Here is a 19,723-nt window from a genome sequence, read left to right on the forward strand (position 1 = left end):
ATTAGTTGTAATTGTTAATACCAAAAAAAAGTTAAGTTGTTTTAAAATTGAGTTGTTTAAATTTCAATTCAACTAAGTTGAGTTGTAAACCATAATAGGGGCATTAAATCTTATATTTATTTAACTTAAACTTTTTTCTTGGAATACATTTATTTATTTTTTTTTCAAAATAATTTAATATTATTTTCATTTGTTTTACGCACTTGCAACATTAAAACTAATGTTGTGGTCTTTAGATAAAATAAATTAAAATGTTGTATATTTATTGTTTGTATTCAAATAATTTATTTTATATTTAATGAATAAAGAAAACCAAGAATATAAAAACAAACTGAAAATATATTTAATTGAAAGTAATTGAAAACGCACAATTGCGCCAAATTAAATGAACATATTTTTTTAAAAGATATGAATTTTTCATAAAAATAAAACAATTTATTTTCCCCTTCGGAAAAAAACATCTAAACATATTTTCAATATTGAGATGTGCAACAAGCAATAATTTATACTAGAGGTAGTACATATTTTTTTAAATGTCTAGCAAAAATATTAAATTCAAGTACTTCATGCTTATATTGCTCCTAAGATTTTTTATAAAGAATTTCTTTTTGGGGCTATAAAAAACTATAAATATTCTTTGTTGGGTCTATAAAAAAAAATGTGAAGCCTGTGCTGATTTCAACAAAAACATGCTGTAATAATTTCTTTTAAAAACAAAAAACTAAATACGAAAATAATTATCGCATTTTTTCCGTACATTTTGCCTAAGTAATGTAGAAAGTATAAAAAGTACTATTGGGTACAACACATAATGTTTTCAGATCTGTCTAGGTGGGTGCAATTGCTTCTTGTGTTTCATTTGTTTTTGCTGACGGAAATTCTAATTTTAAACTTTAAAATTTATTTTTTGTTGAAGTTTTTAGTTTAATATTTAGTTTGCGCTTTTTCCCTCTGATTTGTTTTCATTATTGTTATTGTAGAATGTAGTTGAAATTGTTAGAAATAATAAGAAACAAATTACTCGAGCAGCTGTAATAATTGATATATAATTTCCTCGTTACAATCAATTAATTTTCAAAAAATATATTCCCCCTTGATTTATTTGAGTTTTTTTATTACTAGAAATTTTTATTTGAAATTTTAAAATTTTATTTTAAAAATTTCGCAATTTTTTTTAAGGAAAATTTAAATAGATTTAAATGATATTTTAGAGGCAGAAAGATAAAAAGATATAGTAAGTGTTTGGTTATACCTACATAATTTTGGTTGAAGCAACTAAAAGTTTTGTACAGAGAACGCTGAGTAAACTTTTCTATAAACTAATCTGCAGTTTAGTCTGTTGTATAGTCTAGTCTACAGTTTTGTCTTATATAGTACATTCTATTGTCCATTCTAAAGTCTGTAGTATAGCCTATCTATCTATCTATCTATCTATCTATCTATCTATCTATCTATCTATCTATCTATCTATCTATCTATCAATCTATATATCTATCTATCTATCTATCTATCTATCTATCTATCTATCTATCTATCTATATCTATCTATCTATCTATCTATCTATCTATCTATATATCTATCTATCTATCTATCTATCTATCTATCTATCTATATATCTATCTATCTATCTATCTATATATATATATATATATATATATATATATATATATATATATATATATATATATATATATATATATATATATATATATTATATATATATGTATATATATATATATATATATATAATATAATATATATATATATATATATATATATATATATATATATATATATATATATATATATAATTTATTTATTTATCTATCTATCTATCTATCTACCTATCTATCTATCTATCTATCTATCTATCTATCTATCTATATATCTATCTATCTATCTATCTATCTATCTATCTATCTATCTATCTATCTATCTATCTATCTATCTATCTATCTATATATTTATTTATCTATCTATATATCTATCTATCTATCTATCTATCTATCTATCTATCTATATATTTATTTATCTATCTATCTATCTTATCTATGTATTTATTTATTTATTTATTTATTTATTTATTTATCTATCTATCTATTTATTTATCTATCTATCTATCTATCTATCTATCTATCTATCTATCTATCTATTCTGAGTTTACGTTAAATTCACAGTGGGTATTTGAATGCATAAATTTTCAATATTATTAAATACAGATGAGAGATCACATCATACTCATCATGATCATATCACACTACACATTCAAAAATTTAGTTGTATGCTTAAACCTTAATGATTGAAATGATCACTTACTTCGTAAGCATGTTTATTTAAAACAATTATTAAAATGATGTTTTCCTCTTGTATCTAAATACTTAAATATAATTTTAATTAATGAATGCTGTGTGCGTTTTCTATTTACTAATTATCAACATCAAAAGAATAGTAAAACTACTACATTTATGAAAAAAAAATTTGAAATCTGCATTGAATTTTATGAATTGTATGAATGTACAATATTTCGAAATACACACAAATTTGATTAAATTGTTCAAAAAGTGCGTTTTTTTTTGTTGGGCACAAATGAAAAATAATTTAGTTCAGTTTAATTATTAAAGCTAAAGAGTTGAGTGGTTTATTTTGGCATTTAAGAAAAAAAATTAAAAAATCAAATTTTATTTCAATTTCAAAAAACTAAATTGAATCCTTAAATCTAAAATTTGCAATATTAACTGTAAAATATTTTTTACAGTTTTATTGTTTTAATATTGTACTTGTTTGTTCTTGAACGATTTTATTAATTATTTATATTATTTTTAAATTCCTTTACAGATCTGTTTTCCCTCAACTAATTTGCTTTGGTTATGGCTTTTGACTGGTTGCTTTTAATAAAAGCAGAGTGTTATAAAAAAAAGTTAATTGTTTAAACAAAAATAATTGATTGATTAGCGTCAGTCAAATAGTTTTATAACATGAACTGGCAGTTTTTATTGAAGTTATTGGCTTTAATGCAAATATTCAAATTATCTGAGGTAAGTCCAATTGAAATTTATTTAAAATCATAAATCAAATATTATTGAATAAGTTCATTTTTTAATATATAATAAGTTCATGGTAATTGAATGCAATTTCCTGAAATTAAGATTTCAAGATATACAGTTGCTATAGAAATTAAAAAAAATATTATTTAATTTAAAAGTAACACCGAAATAACTTTGCGAGTTCATTGGCTTCTTTAAACTAGCCACCAAACTGTCCCTTTGTAATCTATTTGCAGTCATTATGATTTTATGACATACGTCAAAGATAAAAATGTTTATACTTCTGTCAATACCAACTAATCCATTGTCAACTAAATAACAGACAAGAGACATTAATTCAACAATTTCTGAAAAAAATCGTATTTTTTTTAAATTACAAAAATATATATAAATTTCACTATAAAAAGAATAAACACTTTGCTACATGATGCATTAAATCGTTTTAAACTTCAACTGTCTGGGGTTTTCTTGTTCTTTAACTAATGTACTTTTTCTTCCTTCTGTCGCATCTTTGTCAACAACTTCGTCATCTGCTGCATCGAGAGCAGAGATGGAAAACATGTTCTTTAAAATGCTAAATCAGTATGAGCTAAATTAACTCAGAGGAAATCTTTTCTTGTCAAAAGTTTGTTTTATTAAATCTGCAATAAAACTGAAATTCCCCAACCTGTTTAATGTATTCATTTTGCCTCAATCTTTCAAAGACCACAGAGTGTGTGTTCGTCTTGAAGAGAATTATTTGAAGCATAATTTTGCTAATCTTTACAACAATTTATTGGATAAAGATTTCAACTGTCTGAACAATATTTTTCTTTTTAACAAATCCTTAAAATATGTTAAAAGAAGAAAAATAAACTAATAGTGGACCTTAAGTAAAATTTTTTAATTGAATAAATAAACTGATCAAAGATTTTTCTATAAAAAATTGATCAATAATATATTGTATAGAAATTTTAGATCAATTTTTAATAAAAAAGTAATCGATTATAATGTTTGCTATTTTGTCAGAAACTGAGCGGTAATAACGTTTTCTATAGAAAACTTATCCATGACAACATTTTCTAAAGAAAAAGAATCGATGATTAAACTTTTTATAGAAAACTGTTTGATGATAAAGTTTTCTAAAGAAAAGTGATCGACGAAAAAGCTTTCTACAGAGAACTAATCGATGAATAAGTTTTCTTGAGAAAAATGATCGATGATAAAGTTTTCTGTGGAAAAATGATCGATGATAAAGTCTTCTACAGAAAACTGATCGATGACAAAGTTTTCTATAGGAAACTGATCAATAATAAAGTTTTCTGTAAAAAACTGACCCGTGATAAAATTTTGGAAAGAAAAGGGATCGATGAAGAAATTTTTAATAAAAAACTAATAGATGATAAAGTTTTCTAAAGAAAACTGATCGTTGATAAAGTTTTCTAAAGTAAACTAATCGATGATAAAGTTTTCTATAGAAAACTGATCGATGATAAAGTTTTCTATAGAAAACAGATGAATGATGAATTTTTTTTTATTGAAAACTGATCGATGATAAAGTTTTCTATAGAAAACTGATCGATGATAAAGTTTTCTATAGTAAACTGATCGATGATAAAGTTTTCAATAGAAAACTGATCGATGATAAAGTTTTCTATAGAAAACTGATCGATTATAAAGTTTTCTATAGAAAACTGATCGATGATAAAGTTTTCTATAGAAAACTGATCGATGATAAAGTTTTCTATAGAAAACTGATCGATGATAAAGTTATCTATAGAAAACTGATCGATGATGAAGTTTTCTATAGAAAACTGATCGATGATAAAGTTTTCTATAGAAAACTGATCGATGATAAAGTTTTCTATAGAAAACTGATCGATGATAAAGTTGTCTATAGAAAACTGATCGATGATAAAGTTTTCTATAGAGAACTGATCGATGATAAAGTTTTCTATAGAAAACTGATCGATGATAAAGTTTTCTATAGAAAACTGATCGATGATAAAGTTTTCTATAGAAAACTGATCGATGATAAAGTTTTCTATAGAAAACTGATCCATGATAAAGTTATCTATAGAAAACTGATCGATGAAAAAAGGATATGTGATAGGTTTTTCTATAGAAACTGATCTATGTTGTAAGTTTTCTTTAGAAAACTGATCGATGTTAAAATTTTCTGTTGAAAACTCTAATATTTAAAAATAAAACATTTGTCCACTCCAGAGTAAAAGCAAATACTTTTAAACCAAAATATTAAAAGTCTCAGAAAATAACATCATTTAAATTTGTGACACATGTCTTAACAGCAACAAGTACAATATATAAATGCATACCATACGTCAGAAAACATACAAAACAAAAGCAACAACATACTAAAAATGTAAAAATATTTTAAATGAAAACTTTAGATAAAGTGTCAAACCAACTGTCATCATTTCAGAAAAAAACAAAATTTTATTTTTTAACAATTTAACTAAATATTTTGTTTAATTTTTTGGAAAAAACTATTGTTTTTTTTTTTAATTTTTTGTTCTTTAGTTTTGAAATTGAACTTGAAATATTTGAAATTCTCATGAAATCATGCGGAAATAATTGCCTTCAATTTGAAGGTTTCGACATATTGATGTTTGACTAAATAGTTTAAGTTTTAAAATTTGTTTAAAACTAATTAAAATTGAATGTGACAATAATTGAAGTCAAATAACTTTTCAATTAGTCATTTAGTAAACAGCAGCTAACTAATTTCTACTGTTCTATACGTCATCATGTATTGAAATTTTATTTTTAGAGAAAAAAAAAACTAAAATCAAATTTGATTGTATTCAATTGTATAATTGATTGGATGTTTGTTTAAATTGTTTATAAAAAATTCAAATTAGTCATCGTGAAAGTGTTGTTAGGGTTTTGAAAGAATATCCTCTTAATTTTTTCAAAGCGTTATCGATCCAGATTTGAAAGGAGAACGGATGAACAGAATATTGATCGATGATGAAGATTTTATAGGAAACCGATTAATGAATCCGATCGAAGATAAGTTTTTTTTATAAAGAAACTGATTCGTGGAGATTTTTTGTCAAAAAAATCTGATCTATTAAAACTGATCGTTTACAAAGTTTTTAATAAAAACTGTTTGATGATAAAGTTTTCTAATGAATTTTCAATAATAAAGCTTTCTATAGAAACTATACGCTGAGGAAGCTTTCTTTATGAAATATTCTATAAAAAACTGATCGAAGATGAAATATTCTATAAAAAACTGATCGATGATAAAGTTTTCTTTTGAAAACTAATCGATAATAAGGTTTTTAATAGAAAACTGATCGATGATAAAGTTTTCTATAGAAAACTGATCGATGATTAAATTTTTTATAGAAAACTGATCTATTATAAAGTTTCCTATAGAAAACTGATAAAAGATAGAGTTTTCCGTGGAAAACTGATCGACAATGAAATTTTTCATACAAAACTGATCAATGATGAAGTTTTATATAGAAAAGTGATCGATGATGAAGTTTTTCATAAAAAACTGATTGATGATGAACTTTTTTATACAAAATTGATCGGTGATGAAGTTTTCTAAAGAAAACTGATCGATGATAAAATTTTCAATAGAAAACTGATCGATGATAAAATTTTCTATAGAAAAGTGATCAACTAAGTTTTCTATACAAAAGTGATCGATGATAAAGTTTTCTATGGAAAAGTTATCGATGATAAAGTTTTCTATGGAAAAGTGATCGATGATAAAGTTTTCTATAGAAAACTGATCGATGATAAAGTTTTCTATAGAAAACTGATCGATGATAAAGTTTTCTATAGAAAACTGGTCGATGATAAAGTTTTCTATAGAAAACTTATCAATGATAAGTTTTCTTTAGAAAAGTGATCTTTGATGAAGTTTTCTATAGAAAACTGATTTTTGATGAAGTTTTTTTTTTATACAAAATTGATCGGTGATGAAGTTTTCTAAAGAAAACTGATCGATGATAAAATTTTCAATAGAAAACTGATCGATGATAAAATTTTCTATAGAAAAGTGATCAACTAAGTTTTCTATACAAAAGTGATCGATGATAAAGTTTTCTATGGAAAAGTTATCGATGATAATGTTTTCTATGGAAAAGTGATCGATGATAAAGTTTTCTATAGAAAACTGATCGATGATAAAGTTTTCTATAGAAAACTGATCGATGATAAAGTTTTCTATAGAAAACTGGTCGATGATAAAGTTTTCTATAGAAAACTTATCAATGATAAGTTTTCTTTAGAAAAGTTATCTTTGATGAAGTTTTCTATAGAAAACTGATTTTTGATGAAGTTTTTTATAGAAAACTGATTTTTGATGAAGTTTTTTATAGAAAACTGATCGATGATAAAGTTTTCTATAGAAAACTGATCGATGATAAAGTTTTCTATAGAAAACTGATCGATGATAAAGTTTTCTATAGAAAACTGATCGATGATAAAGTTTTCTATCGATGATAAAGTTTTCTATAGAAAACTGATCGATGATAAAGTTTTCTATAGAAAACTGATCGATGATAAACTTTTCTATAGAAAACTGATCGATGATAAAGTTTTCTATAGAAAACTGATCGATGATAAAGTTTTCTATAGAAAACTGATCAATGATAAAGTATCCTGTAGAAAACTGATCAATGATGAAGTATCCTTAGAAAACTGATCAATAATAAAGTTTTCTATAGAAAACTGATCAATAATGAAGTTTTCTATAGAAAACTGATCGATGATGAAGTTTTTTATAGAAAACTGATCAATGATAAAGTTTTCTGTAGAAAATTGATCGATGAGTAAGTTTTCTACAGAGAACTGATCCATAATATATTTATATATAAAAAACTGATTGATTATACATTTTTTTCTAAGTTGCATTTTCAAGAAGATTTTTTAAGCAAACATTATATACACTACACAAAATAACTTCAACAATAAACATAATCACATGTCTTGTCTAAAATGTCTGTTAATTTAATTCTCAATGTCTATTTAGTTCATCTAATATGTCAGTTTCAGATACGTAGTTCAATTTCAACTTGACATCCAGCTAATTAAAGTAAATATTTTCTAATTGTCCATATAAATAAACAGATGAAACAATTAGTTTTAAGATCTTTTAGATTTTCTTCAAAAATTGAGGCGCTCCTGTTCTATTGTTGCAAAAGTTTAAAAATATTAAAAAAAAAAAAAATTGGAATGGGGAGAAAAAAAGTCGAGTGTAATGCCAAAATGGGAAACAGATCCAAGACAAGCATGTTTATTTTGCAAATGAAAAATAAAAATAGATTTTGTAAATAGACAGTCGGGCAAAGAACAGACAGACAGTTTTGTTATGATTTGTACTAAAAATTATAAACAGATGGAAAGATCAGTGAAAGAAATGGGAGAAGGAAAAGAAAATACACTAAGATTAAAAGGGTGTATTTTATTCCCAAAATGCTTGATTGTTGAAATCCAGAACCTTTCGATTTCTTTTCGATAAAAACGGATAATATATTATTACATTAAATCCAAATTATAATATTAGCGCTATTTATTCCAAAGCATAGACCCCGACCCACTTCTATCATTGCTTCCTAAATTAAAAACTTTCCTTTAATTTTTTTTTTCTAAAGAAATTATTTAACGAAAACGAAATAAAATCTTGTACTAAATACAATTTTTTTTTTCGTTTAAGTTTTGTAATAATTTCCCCCAAAAGATCAATAGTTTAATGACATTTTTTTCTTTTTCCTATTTACTAAACTTTTGACAAATTTAAAGATCATTTGTCGTTTGACACAATAATGTAAGAAGAAGAAACTGGTCATAGAATCATAAAACCAGGAGATGAAGAACAACAAAAGAAATAAACGGTGAAATGTTTGGATTCATCTTTAAAGTGGAAGAAAATAAAAAAAAGTTCATTAGCACTTGAAGAGCTGCAATGCAGCGCTACAATAGTCCATATAAAGATTTATGTTTTTCAAGATAAATAAGAAATGAAAAAAATCTTTAACAAGACAATACAATATGAGCGCAATTTGTACGAGACACAGTGTAAAGGTTAGGGGCAGATGTTGTTTTTGTAATGTATAATATGAATCTTTAAAGTGGAAATATATAGACAAGTCTATAGCCCACACTCATATAATAATCTATTAATAGATCAGTGTTAAGTCTAGACAATAGATAGATAGACAATAGATCAGTCTAAAGTCCATATTATAGATCAAACTGTAGTCCAGACTATACATCAGTCTATTGTCTAGACTATAGATCAGACTATAGATTAGTCTTTAGTCTAGACTATAGATAAGTCTATAGTCCAGACTATAGATCAGTCTATAGTCCAGACTATAGATAAGTCTATAGTCTAGACTATAGATCAGTCTATAGTCCAGACTATAGATCAGTCTGTAGTCCAGACTATAGATCAGTATATAGTCCAGACTATAGATAAGTCTATAGTCCAGACTATAAATAAGTCTGTAGTCCAGACTGTAGATCAGTCTATAGTCCAGACTATAGATCAGTCTATAGTCCAGACTATAGTTTAGTCTATAGTCCAGACTATAGATCAGTCTATAGTCCGGACTATAGATCAGTCTATAGTTCAGACTATAGATCAGTTAAAGTCTAGACTATAGATCAGTCTATAGTCCAGACTTTATATTGATCATTCTATAGTCCTGACTATAGATCAGTCTATAGTCCAGACTATAGATCAGTCTTTAGTCCAGACTATAGATCAGTCTATAGTCCAAACTGTAGATCAGTCTATAGTCCAGTCTATAGTCCAGACTATAGATCAGTCTATAGTCCAGACTAAATATCACTCTATAGTGCAGACTATAGATCAGTCTATACTGCAGACTATAGATTAATCTATAGTGCAGACTATAGACTATGTATAGATCAGTCTATAGTCCATACTACAGCCCTGACTATACATCAGTTATAATCCATACTATAGCAGGCTATAGATCAGTCTATAGTCCAGTTTTTATTCCAAATTTTAGGTCAGTCTACAGTCCAGACTAAAGATCAGTCTGTAGTCCATACTACAGGCCAGACTATAGATCGGTCTATAGACTATATATATATCAGTCTATAGTCCACACTATAGCCCTGACTATAGATCAGTTATAATCCATACTATAGCAGGCTATAGATCAGTCTATAGTCCAGTTTTTATTCCAAATTTTAGGTCAGTCTAGAGTCCAGACTATAGATCAGTCTGAAGTCCATACTACAGGCCAGACTATAGATAGGTCTATAGACCAGACTATATCACTCTATAGTCTATATTACATATAAATATACTTCAGACTATAGATCAGTCTAAAGAGCAGACTGTAGTTCAGTCTGTATATCGATCTTGCTCTAATAAAAAAACTTTTACCACAAATCGTAACACTGTGCAGAGAAGAAATAATAGGGAATTCATCCATTAAATTCATAGACTAAAGGTATCATATCACTTTTTGGTACGACAACATGACTTGATATAAACAAATCACACACAAGAAATATAAGAAAAAAATATACATATACATACATATGTATATATATGTATGTATTTATATATAAATTTAACATGTTAAAAATAACATTGACATCTTTACGACACCGCCAAAAAACCACAAGACAATGAAATGGCAAAAAGAAAAAAATATATATAAACTGCCTAGGAATGGATGTTGTTGAACCAAAAAAAAACATGGCACAAAAGTTCACAATAAAACCACTTATAGGAAACATTTATAGCAAATCGTATTATATCTAATAAAAAAATTGTAGTTGATAGACATAAAGAGAAATAAAAGAAACGTGATTCATAAATCATCTTGTTAAAATTTCTGAATAAAAAAAAACATACATATTTCCCTTTCTCTCTTTCCCTTTACAGAATAGTCATGTACAATTGGCTAAACAGCTTAGTAAAACGGAAGTTAATGCTTCAATAGGTCACTTACAAACATCATCAACATCACCATCATCATTAACAGCAGCAGCAACAGCAATAAGCTCTTCCAGTGCACACCCTTTTTATCAGCAACATCATTCTCAGCAACACCAACTTCATAAAAGACATAGTCTACTAACATTTAGTGGGCCACCACTACCTCCACCTCTATCACCAGCCCAAAAGCGCCAGTATCATCAGTGGCATAGAAATGGTCAAAGAGCCGAACGTCGTCATTATCGTCTACATCGTCATCGTCCACGTAATAGATGGGTGCCGCGCAGACATCATCATCACCATGCCCAATATTCTGCTTGGACAGCTTGGTCACCCTGTTTGCTGGAGTGTGTACAACGTAGGGAGCGTTATTGCAAAACGAAACGGAAATGCGGTCATATTAAACACATAGAAGAGCGCAAATGTTGGCGGTAAGTTGAAAATATTTTAATTTTGTTCACACTTAATTACAAAAACAAACAGATCAATTTTGAGGGGAATTAAGGTCGACAGGGAATGTGCCCTAGAAGTGAAAAGGGACTAGTTTATATCTTGAATCATAATAAATCTAGAAACTTTGAAGATTTTAAACATTTTACATGGACACTCGTCTTTAGAACCAGAAAGAATGACTTAACTTAGGATCGATATTCTATTACATACAATAAGTACTAATAACTCAAGAAGTCCCTAAAGGTTTTTTGAGTGCTTCCAGAAGGCTAGTTAATAGTCGGTCAGCCCAGAAATCCCTAGTGTGCCTTAAGTTATGCAAATCGTATTGACATCTTTGGAGAAAGTAAATGTATGATTTTCATCGGTGTAGGGTATTTACAAAAAAAGGGCATTGCATTAATTAAATATGCCACCACTAAAAATTGTGTCATACATCAGTGAAGTGTAAAAATTTGTATAAAAACAAAAATAAATGAAATGGAACAATGATTTTTAATTACATTTACGAATTCAAAAGGGAGAGTTTATTTGGACAATAAATAGACATATACAGAACCTAATAAGATAGAATGCAAACAAGTCTACGTTTAAACTATTGAAAATTTTATAGGTTTGCTATAGTCCAGACTATAGATCAGTCTATAGCCCAGACTATAAAACTGCCTATAGTATAAATCAGTCTATATTCCAGACAATAGGTCTGTCAATAGTCCAGATTTTAGATCAGCCTATAATTCTGTCTATAGAACAGTATATAATCCCATCTACAGATCAGTCTATAGTAGATTAGTAAACAGTACAGAATATAGATCAGTCTATATTCAATACTATAGATCAGTATATAGTCCAGACTATAGATCAGTCTATAGTCCAGACTACAGATCAGTCTATAGTCAAGAATATTGATCAGTCTATAGTCCAGACTACAAATCAGTCTATAGTCCAAACTACAGATCAGTCTTTAGTCAAGACCATAGATCAGTCTATAGTCCGGACTACAGATCAGTCTATAGTCAAGACTATAGATCAGTCTATAGTCCAAACTATAGATCAGTTTATAGTCAAGACTATAGATCAGTCTATAGTCCAGACTATAGACCAGTCTATCGTCCAGATTATAGACCAGTCTATAAATCTGTCTATAGTCCAGACTATAGTATAGACTATAGATCAGTCTATAGTCCAGGCTGAAGAATATCGATCAGTCTACAGTCCAGACTATAGATCAGTCTATAGTCAAGACTATAGATCAGTCTATAGTCCAGACTATAGACCAGTCTATCGTCCAGATTATAGACCAGTCTATCGTCCAGACTATAGATCAGTCTATAGTTCAGATTACAAATCAGTCTACAGACCAGACTAAAACCGATCAATTTATATTTCAGACTTATTAATTGTCATAAAATACTTGTGTATAATTCAGGCTATATTATATTTTAAGTATAAATTATATTTAAAAGTATGGACTAATCTAAAGTTTATCTTATAGGCCAGAGTATACATTAATCTATATATCAGACTCATAGACCAATCTATTGTCCATACAATGGACTATTTTATAGTTTATAGTATAGAACAGTATCGACTTCGGACTATAGGTAAATGACATAGATTGACGTTTCAAATTGTGGTAAAGTTGCGAGTGTAGTAACATATGCTCTTCCCTATATTCTTGTAAAAAGAAACATTAATCTTCTAATCAATCTTCTAACAATTAGTAGGGCTAAACAATGATCTGCAGCAAATTTTTGGAAAAGAAAAGAAATACATTTATCTTATCTCGATTTTGTGCAACAAACTATTTATCTTCGGAATGCAGCAATAAATTATAATTTATGGTTGATTAGACATGTGGTATTGCTGTAACAAGACCACTTGCTACAGCAACAACTTGCTGCTGTGATTTTGTTGTCCAATTTATAAAAGTTCACTCTTGAGTTAAATAATAAAATCATAATTTAAATGTCATAGAATTTAAGGGGAAAAGATGTGAAGAAATAAAAATGATATTAATACAAATGTGACCCAAATTAATGTTAAATCGCAGCATAGTTTACCACCCACAAATTTACGTTTTTCTGAAATGCAAAACATTCTTCAAACGTTTGCAACATCTATAAATCTCAAAAAATATAAAGTAAATTTGTCTCAACATTTTCTTTTTAATCCTTTAACATTTGTAGATGTCATCCCGCTACGTCAAGCAGTCTACCGCCACATGCAGTCCAACAGCAACAACAGCAGCAGCAACAACAACATCAACAGATTAACAGTGCACCACCAACAATTGTAATCAATGCGGCTGCAGCAGCCGCCACTGCACCAGTTTCAGCAACAAGTGCAATCACACAGCCAGAATCTCATCATCATCACCAGCCGCCACATCATGAAATACAACAACCCACACCAGAAATCATACTACCCACTGATTTGAACAACATACATCATCCTGTTACTATTCATCCGCCATACATTGATGAAGACAATGAAGATCATCACGAAACATCGCATTTCAAAGATGACACCAGCAATCATTACAACGACGACGACGATAATGATGATGATCACAGTGAGGAGACAGACTTTTATGTCATAAAAGCAAAGAGAAAAAGAAAACCTCAACGCAATCGGAAGCCTCAATTAAATGAATTTGAGGATTATTTAGATTATGGAGAAACTGATGGTTTTTTGACGTCTAAAGAGCAAGAACAAGATGATCTTAGAGATTTGGGTTTGGGTACCTCAAAAGAATTTCTTGAGCCTTCTAGTAGTGAAGTAAGATCTATACGCAATCAAAAATTTCTACCAACTCCAGCTGGACAAGTGCGTTCCATGAGACAGAGAGATAGGAAAAGGTCTAGGGGATCTGGTCATCGTCAAGGTAGACAAAACTCAAGACGTAATCTTAAGGGTGCTGTGGGTATGATTGATGATGGAGCCATTGAGGGTGATGTATTTCAATATGAAGATTTCGATATCGATATAAGTCGTCCTGAACATGCTGATGTTGATGTCTCATATGAGGATACGATAGATGAGGATGGTGGTAACACTTCGAATTTGTCACCTTCTAAAGAGAGGGCAACACCAGAGCATTTAATACCTAAACACAGACGTATTTACTCGAAATGGAGTCGTTGGACGAAATGTTCGCCAAAGTGTACGACAAGAAGATATAAGTGAGTATGGAAATCTCTTAAATTAAATTCCCTAAAAAATCAAAATGGGAATAAAGATAAGAATAGAGATGGAGATATATTAAGATAATATTTTGGTTTTCTCTCTTCTCTTAGAAAATGTCGTGTTCGCGAACAGTGTGGCCGAGAGGTTCTACGTGAGATAGCCTACTGCTATACCGAAGGAAGCTTTTGCCAACAATGGCTACAGGCTCAAGTGCAAAAGTCTCCGACATATGAATTAAGACCGGTGGCAACACGTCGTCGTGATATTAACGATGATGGTGGTACACTCTCCAATTCTATTGGAGGAACCCTTAGTGATTACATTATGAATGGTAAGGGATATCGAGGTCCCGAATATACACCGATGAAATTGAAATGTGGCATTGCACCGATACGTAGTAATAAACGTAACATGTACAATATGCTAAAAATTATTGGTGGAAAGGCGGCACGCAAGGGGGAGTGGCCTTGGCAAGTGGCGATATTTAATCGTTATAAGGTAAGTCTGACATAAATCGTATAAAAGTAATATAAGCCTTGACAGTGGACAAATTTAAATGTGAATAACAATTGAAATCGTAGCAACGATAGGTCGAGGGATATTAGTATCGGTACCAAAACTTCGATTATCAGCGTATGACTTGGAAATTCTTAGGTCCACAATCTTTCTTAAGTCAAAGCAATCACTTAAACGAACCTGTTTTTCGAATTAAATTTAAGGAGCTCGAATGTAAAAACTGACATGTGGAATATTTTTGTGTAACAAGTATATTTTTCCCCTTCCAGGAAGCCTTTTGCGGTGGCACCTTGATAGCACCTCAATGGGTGTTAACGGCAGCGCATTGTGTGCGCAAGGTATTATACGTGCGCATAGGGGAACACAATTTGGACTATGAAGATGGCACTGAGTTACAGGTGAAGGTTATGAAAAGTTTTAAACACCCCAATTTTGATAAGAAAACAGTGGATAGTGATGTGGCCCTATTAAAGTAAGTAATCTTAAGTCAAAGATCTTAAAATCAGGAACCTAAAAATCAAACTCTTGTTTATCATTACAGGCTACCCAAACCCATTAACAGCACTACATGGATAGGTTTCTCTTGTCTGCCCAGACCCTATCAACCGTTACCGAAGAATATGGATTGTACTGTCATAGGTTGGGGTAAAAGACGTAATCGTGATATAGCCGGTACCAGTGTACTACATCAAGCCGAAGTACCCATTATACCCATGGATAATTGTCGTTCGGTTTATCATGATTATACCATAACGAAAAATATGTTTTGTGCTGGTCACAAAAGAGGACGCATCGACACCTGTGCTGGAGATTCAGGAGGTCCTCTATTATGTCGCGATACTACAAAACCTAATCATCCTTGGACTATATTTGGCATAACATCATTTGGTGATGGTTGTGCGAAACGTAATAAATTTGGTATTTATGCTAAAGTACCAAATTATGTTGACTGGGTATGGTCGGTTATAAATTGTAATGGCAATTGTAAAATGCATCAACGTTCAGCCTAGTAGAGCAGGGCAATACTACAATGTGGAAAATAAATCATTAACTAACAATACTCTCGTAGTTAATTTCGTAGTACATTTTTGTGTAAGTGTAGTAAGTAGTAGTAGTAGATGATTTATGGTTTTTATTAGTCCTTTTGTTTTCGAACATTAAGTGAAAAATGATGTGCTTAAAAATTGCAATGAGGGCGTTAAGCGGCAAACCACAAACGTACATTTCGTTTGTGAAGAAAGTGAAAATGTTGGGATTATTTTGATGCGTTATCGGTTGGTGTGTATGTCTATAAAAAAGGAGGTTTTCTGACACAAACATAAAATTATTGCCCCATACTTCAATGTATAGCTATTTTTACTAACAGGACTTTTTAAGAAATCATTACTCCCGATTTTATTTGTTATCAAGATTCATATAGAAAGGTGTCCTCAGATGAAAATTTTTATATAGAAAAATGTCTTCAGAATACATTAAGGATAACTAGTTCTGTTCTACTTCAGTTTTAGTTGAATTCTAGTTCAGTTCTAGTTCAAGTTCTAGTTCTGTTTTTGTCAGATCTAGTTTATTTCTAGTACAGTTCTACTTTAGTTCTAGTTCAGTTCTCGTTCTAGTTCAGTTCTAGTTCAGTTCTAGTTCAGTTCAGTTCTAGTTCAGTTATAGTTCAGTTCAGTTTTAGTTCAGTTCTAGTTCAGTTCTAGTTCAGTTCTAGTTCAGTTCTAGTTCAGTTCTAGTTCAGTTCTAGTTCAGTTCTAGTTCAGTTCTAGTTCAGTTCTAGTTCAGTTCTAGTTCAGTTCTAGTTCAGTTCTAGTTCAGTTCTAGTTCAGTTCTAGTTCAGTTCTAGTTCAGTTCTAGTTCAGTTCTAGTTCAGTTCTAGTTCAGTTCTAGTTCAGTTCTAGGTTAGTTCTAGTTCAGTTCTAGTTCAGTTCTAATTCAGTTCTAGTTCAGTTCTAGTTCAGTTCTAGTTCAGTTCTAGTTCAGTTCTAGTTCAGTTCTAGTTCAGTTCTAGTTCAGTTCTAGTTCAGTTCTAGTTCAGTTCTAGTTCAGTTCTAGTTCAGTTCTAGTTCAGTTCTAGTTCAGTTCTAGTTTAGTTCTAGTTCAGTTCAAGTCCAGTTCTAGTTCAGTTCTAGTTCAGTTCTAGTTCTGTTCTAGTTCAGTTCTAGTTCAGTTCTAGTTCAGTTCTAGTTCAGTTCTAGTTGAGTTCTTGTTCAGTTCTAGTTCAGTTCTAGTTCAGTTCTAGTTCAGTTCTAGTTCAGTTCTAGTTCAGTTCCAGTTCAGTTCTAGTTCAGTTCTAGTTCAGTTCTAGTTCAGTTCTAGTTCTGTTCTAGTTCAGTTCTAGTTCAGTTCTAGTTCAGTTCTAGTTTAGTTCTAGTTCAGTTCTAGTTCAGTTCTAGTTTAGTTTTAGTTCAGTTCTAGATCAGTTATAATTCAGTTTAAGTTCAGTTCTACTTCTGTTCTATCTTACTTCAAGTTCAGTTCTAGTTCAGTTCATTTGGAATGAAATTGGAAGCTCCTCGCTCTCTAAATGGATTTAAACGTCAGTTATAATCAATAACCTCAGCTTTTAATGATTCGAATAAAATCTTCTAAAACTATGGGGAAGCACCTTTAAAAGGGATTGAATTTATAAGAAAAAATAATAAGGTTCACATTAAAAGGAAAACAATCAAAAAATATTCCTTCATTTCACTACATTTGCCACTTTTAAAACACATTGTAATGCTGCAAATCAATGCCAACTGATCAAGCAATAATTTGTAAACATTAGTATGCCTATTTTTCACAACTATTAAGGTAAGTTCACATTGTACAAATATTTGACAATTGAAAGTGATCACGAAAATTTTCATTTGATTGAATATTAATTTAATTGAACTAGCTTTAATTAAAACTAAATTAAATAAATATTATATAATAGTTTGATCTTACTCTGATAAGATCATTGCAATATTTAACGAAAACACATTTGATCACAGCGATTACAGCAAATATTTTAACAATGTGACACATATAAACTTTATATAAAATTTATTTAACCACAACTTTTATTATTGTAAACTATTTGATTTTAATTTTAAATAAAATTTGTATTTTTTGCCATTAATGTCGTTGTCGTCGTCTCGATCGTTCCAATTTGATAAATTACTTTGTATGCATTTAATCATAAGTCATTTAATATTTAAAACGATTTTTTATTTCTTTTGTTGTTGTAGTTATAAAAAAAAGTAATAATGTAATATTTTTTTATTTAATATATATATATTTTTTAATATTTATGATAATTTACTTTAACATTGAACGATTTTTTTGTTTGTTAAAATTATATGCAAAAAAAATATTATATGATTTGAATATTGCACGTATTTAGATGTTTTTGGGTTTAAGTTTATTATTTGCCTTTTATGGTTTTATGTAATTTAGTAATAATTTTTTATCATTTAATAACGCAAATATGTAATTTATCAAATTTATATTTTTTAAGATCTAACTTTAAAAATAATAAGATGTTTTATTTAAATAATCGTTATTTTATATAATAATTATGCTGAAGAGGCTGTGAATATTTTCTTTGTATGTATTTTTTCCTTTTTTCTAATAAAATTAATAATTCAAGGAATTAAAGTTTTAAAAATAATTAATAAATAATTAAATATTTAAAAAAAGATTTTTATGAGAAATGGTTTAGAAACAATTATTTGAACTTGTAAACTGTGTAAGTTTAACAAACTGAGTTTAGTTAACTATGAAATTTTTAGGGAAAGTTTTGGTTAAGCAATAAACTTCCTTTTGTTCTATAAAACTGGTAAAACTATAATAGTTTTCCAGATATACAATTTGTTACAAATGGGAGATGCAATTTAAAAGTTAATAGTTTCCAAGGTGCCAATCCCCCCACTGTAAGTCCGCTCATTTACCTCTAAATGTTCACATACATGTCAAAGTTCTTCATGTAAAATTTAAAGATTGTAGTTCTAATAGTTTTTCAGTTATACGAATTTCTCTATATAATTCATATGGGGGTTCCAATCCCCACCCTTTTTCCCCCAAAATGTTTAGATAAATATTAAAATTCTTCGTGCAAATTTTTAAAAATCTAGCTATAATAATTTCCCAGATAAACGAAATGTTGTATTTATTATATATAGAAGGTGCCGCTCCCACTGTTGGTAATCCGCCAATTTATTATCCAAAATGTTTAAGTTGTTCGTGCAAAATTTAAAGATTTTAACTCTAATGATTTCCAAGATAAACGAATTTTTTGTACTTAATTCATATAAGAGGTGCCACAGCCCATGCTGCTAATCCACCCACTTTTTGTCCTAAATAATCATACTGACACTAAAGTGGCTCCGTCAAAATTTGTTGACTCTTAAATGTAATATTTTCTTAGAAATACTTATTTATTATTTTCCTAATATGTAAGATACCACGCCCACTATAGCCATTACTCCCATTTTCGTATAGATGTCAAAGTTGTGCGTAAACTATTTTATGACTCAAGCTGTTGCAGTTTGTGAGATATTAGGCTTTAAATACTTATTAGGAATATAGGCGCGGCACGTCGCAAACTGACTATAC

The 19,723-nt window shown here is 29.1% G+C and overlaps 1 protein-coding gene across 1 annotated transcript; it reads left to right on the forward strand.

Moving 5' to 3' along the window:
• The first annotated feature begins 2,841 nt into the window (after positions 1 to 2,841).
• On the forward strand, positions 2,842 to 16,675 carry LOC111687687. The gene is made up of 6 exons (XM_046952790.1): positions 2,842 to 3,036; positions 10,937 to 11,421; positions 13,630 to 14,625; positions 14,740 to 15,127; positions 15,415 to 15,617; positions 15,687 to 16,675. Exons 1-6 carry the CDS (start codon positions 2,977 to 2,979, stop codon positions 16,153 to 16,155), a joined length of 2,601 nt encoding a protein of 866 aa, XP_046808746.1. The 5' UTR covers positions 2,842 to 2,976; the 3' UTR covers positions 16,156 to 16,675.
• Positions 16,676 to 19,723: the final 3,048 nt, after the last annotated feature.

Source organism: Lucilia cuprina, chromosome 5 (assembly GCF_022045245.1).
Source record: "Lucilia cuprina isolate Lc7/37 chromosome 5, ASM2204524v1, whole genome shotgun sequence".
Lineage (NCBI taxonomy): Eukaryota > Metazoa > Arthropoda > Insecta > Diptera > Calliphoridae > Lucilia > Lucilia cuprina.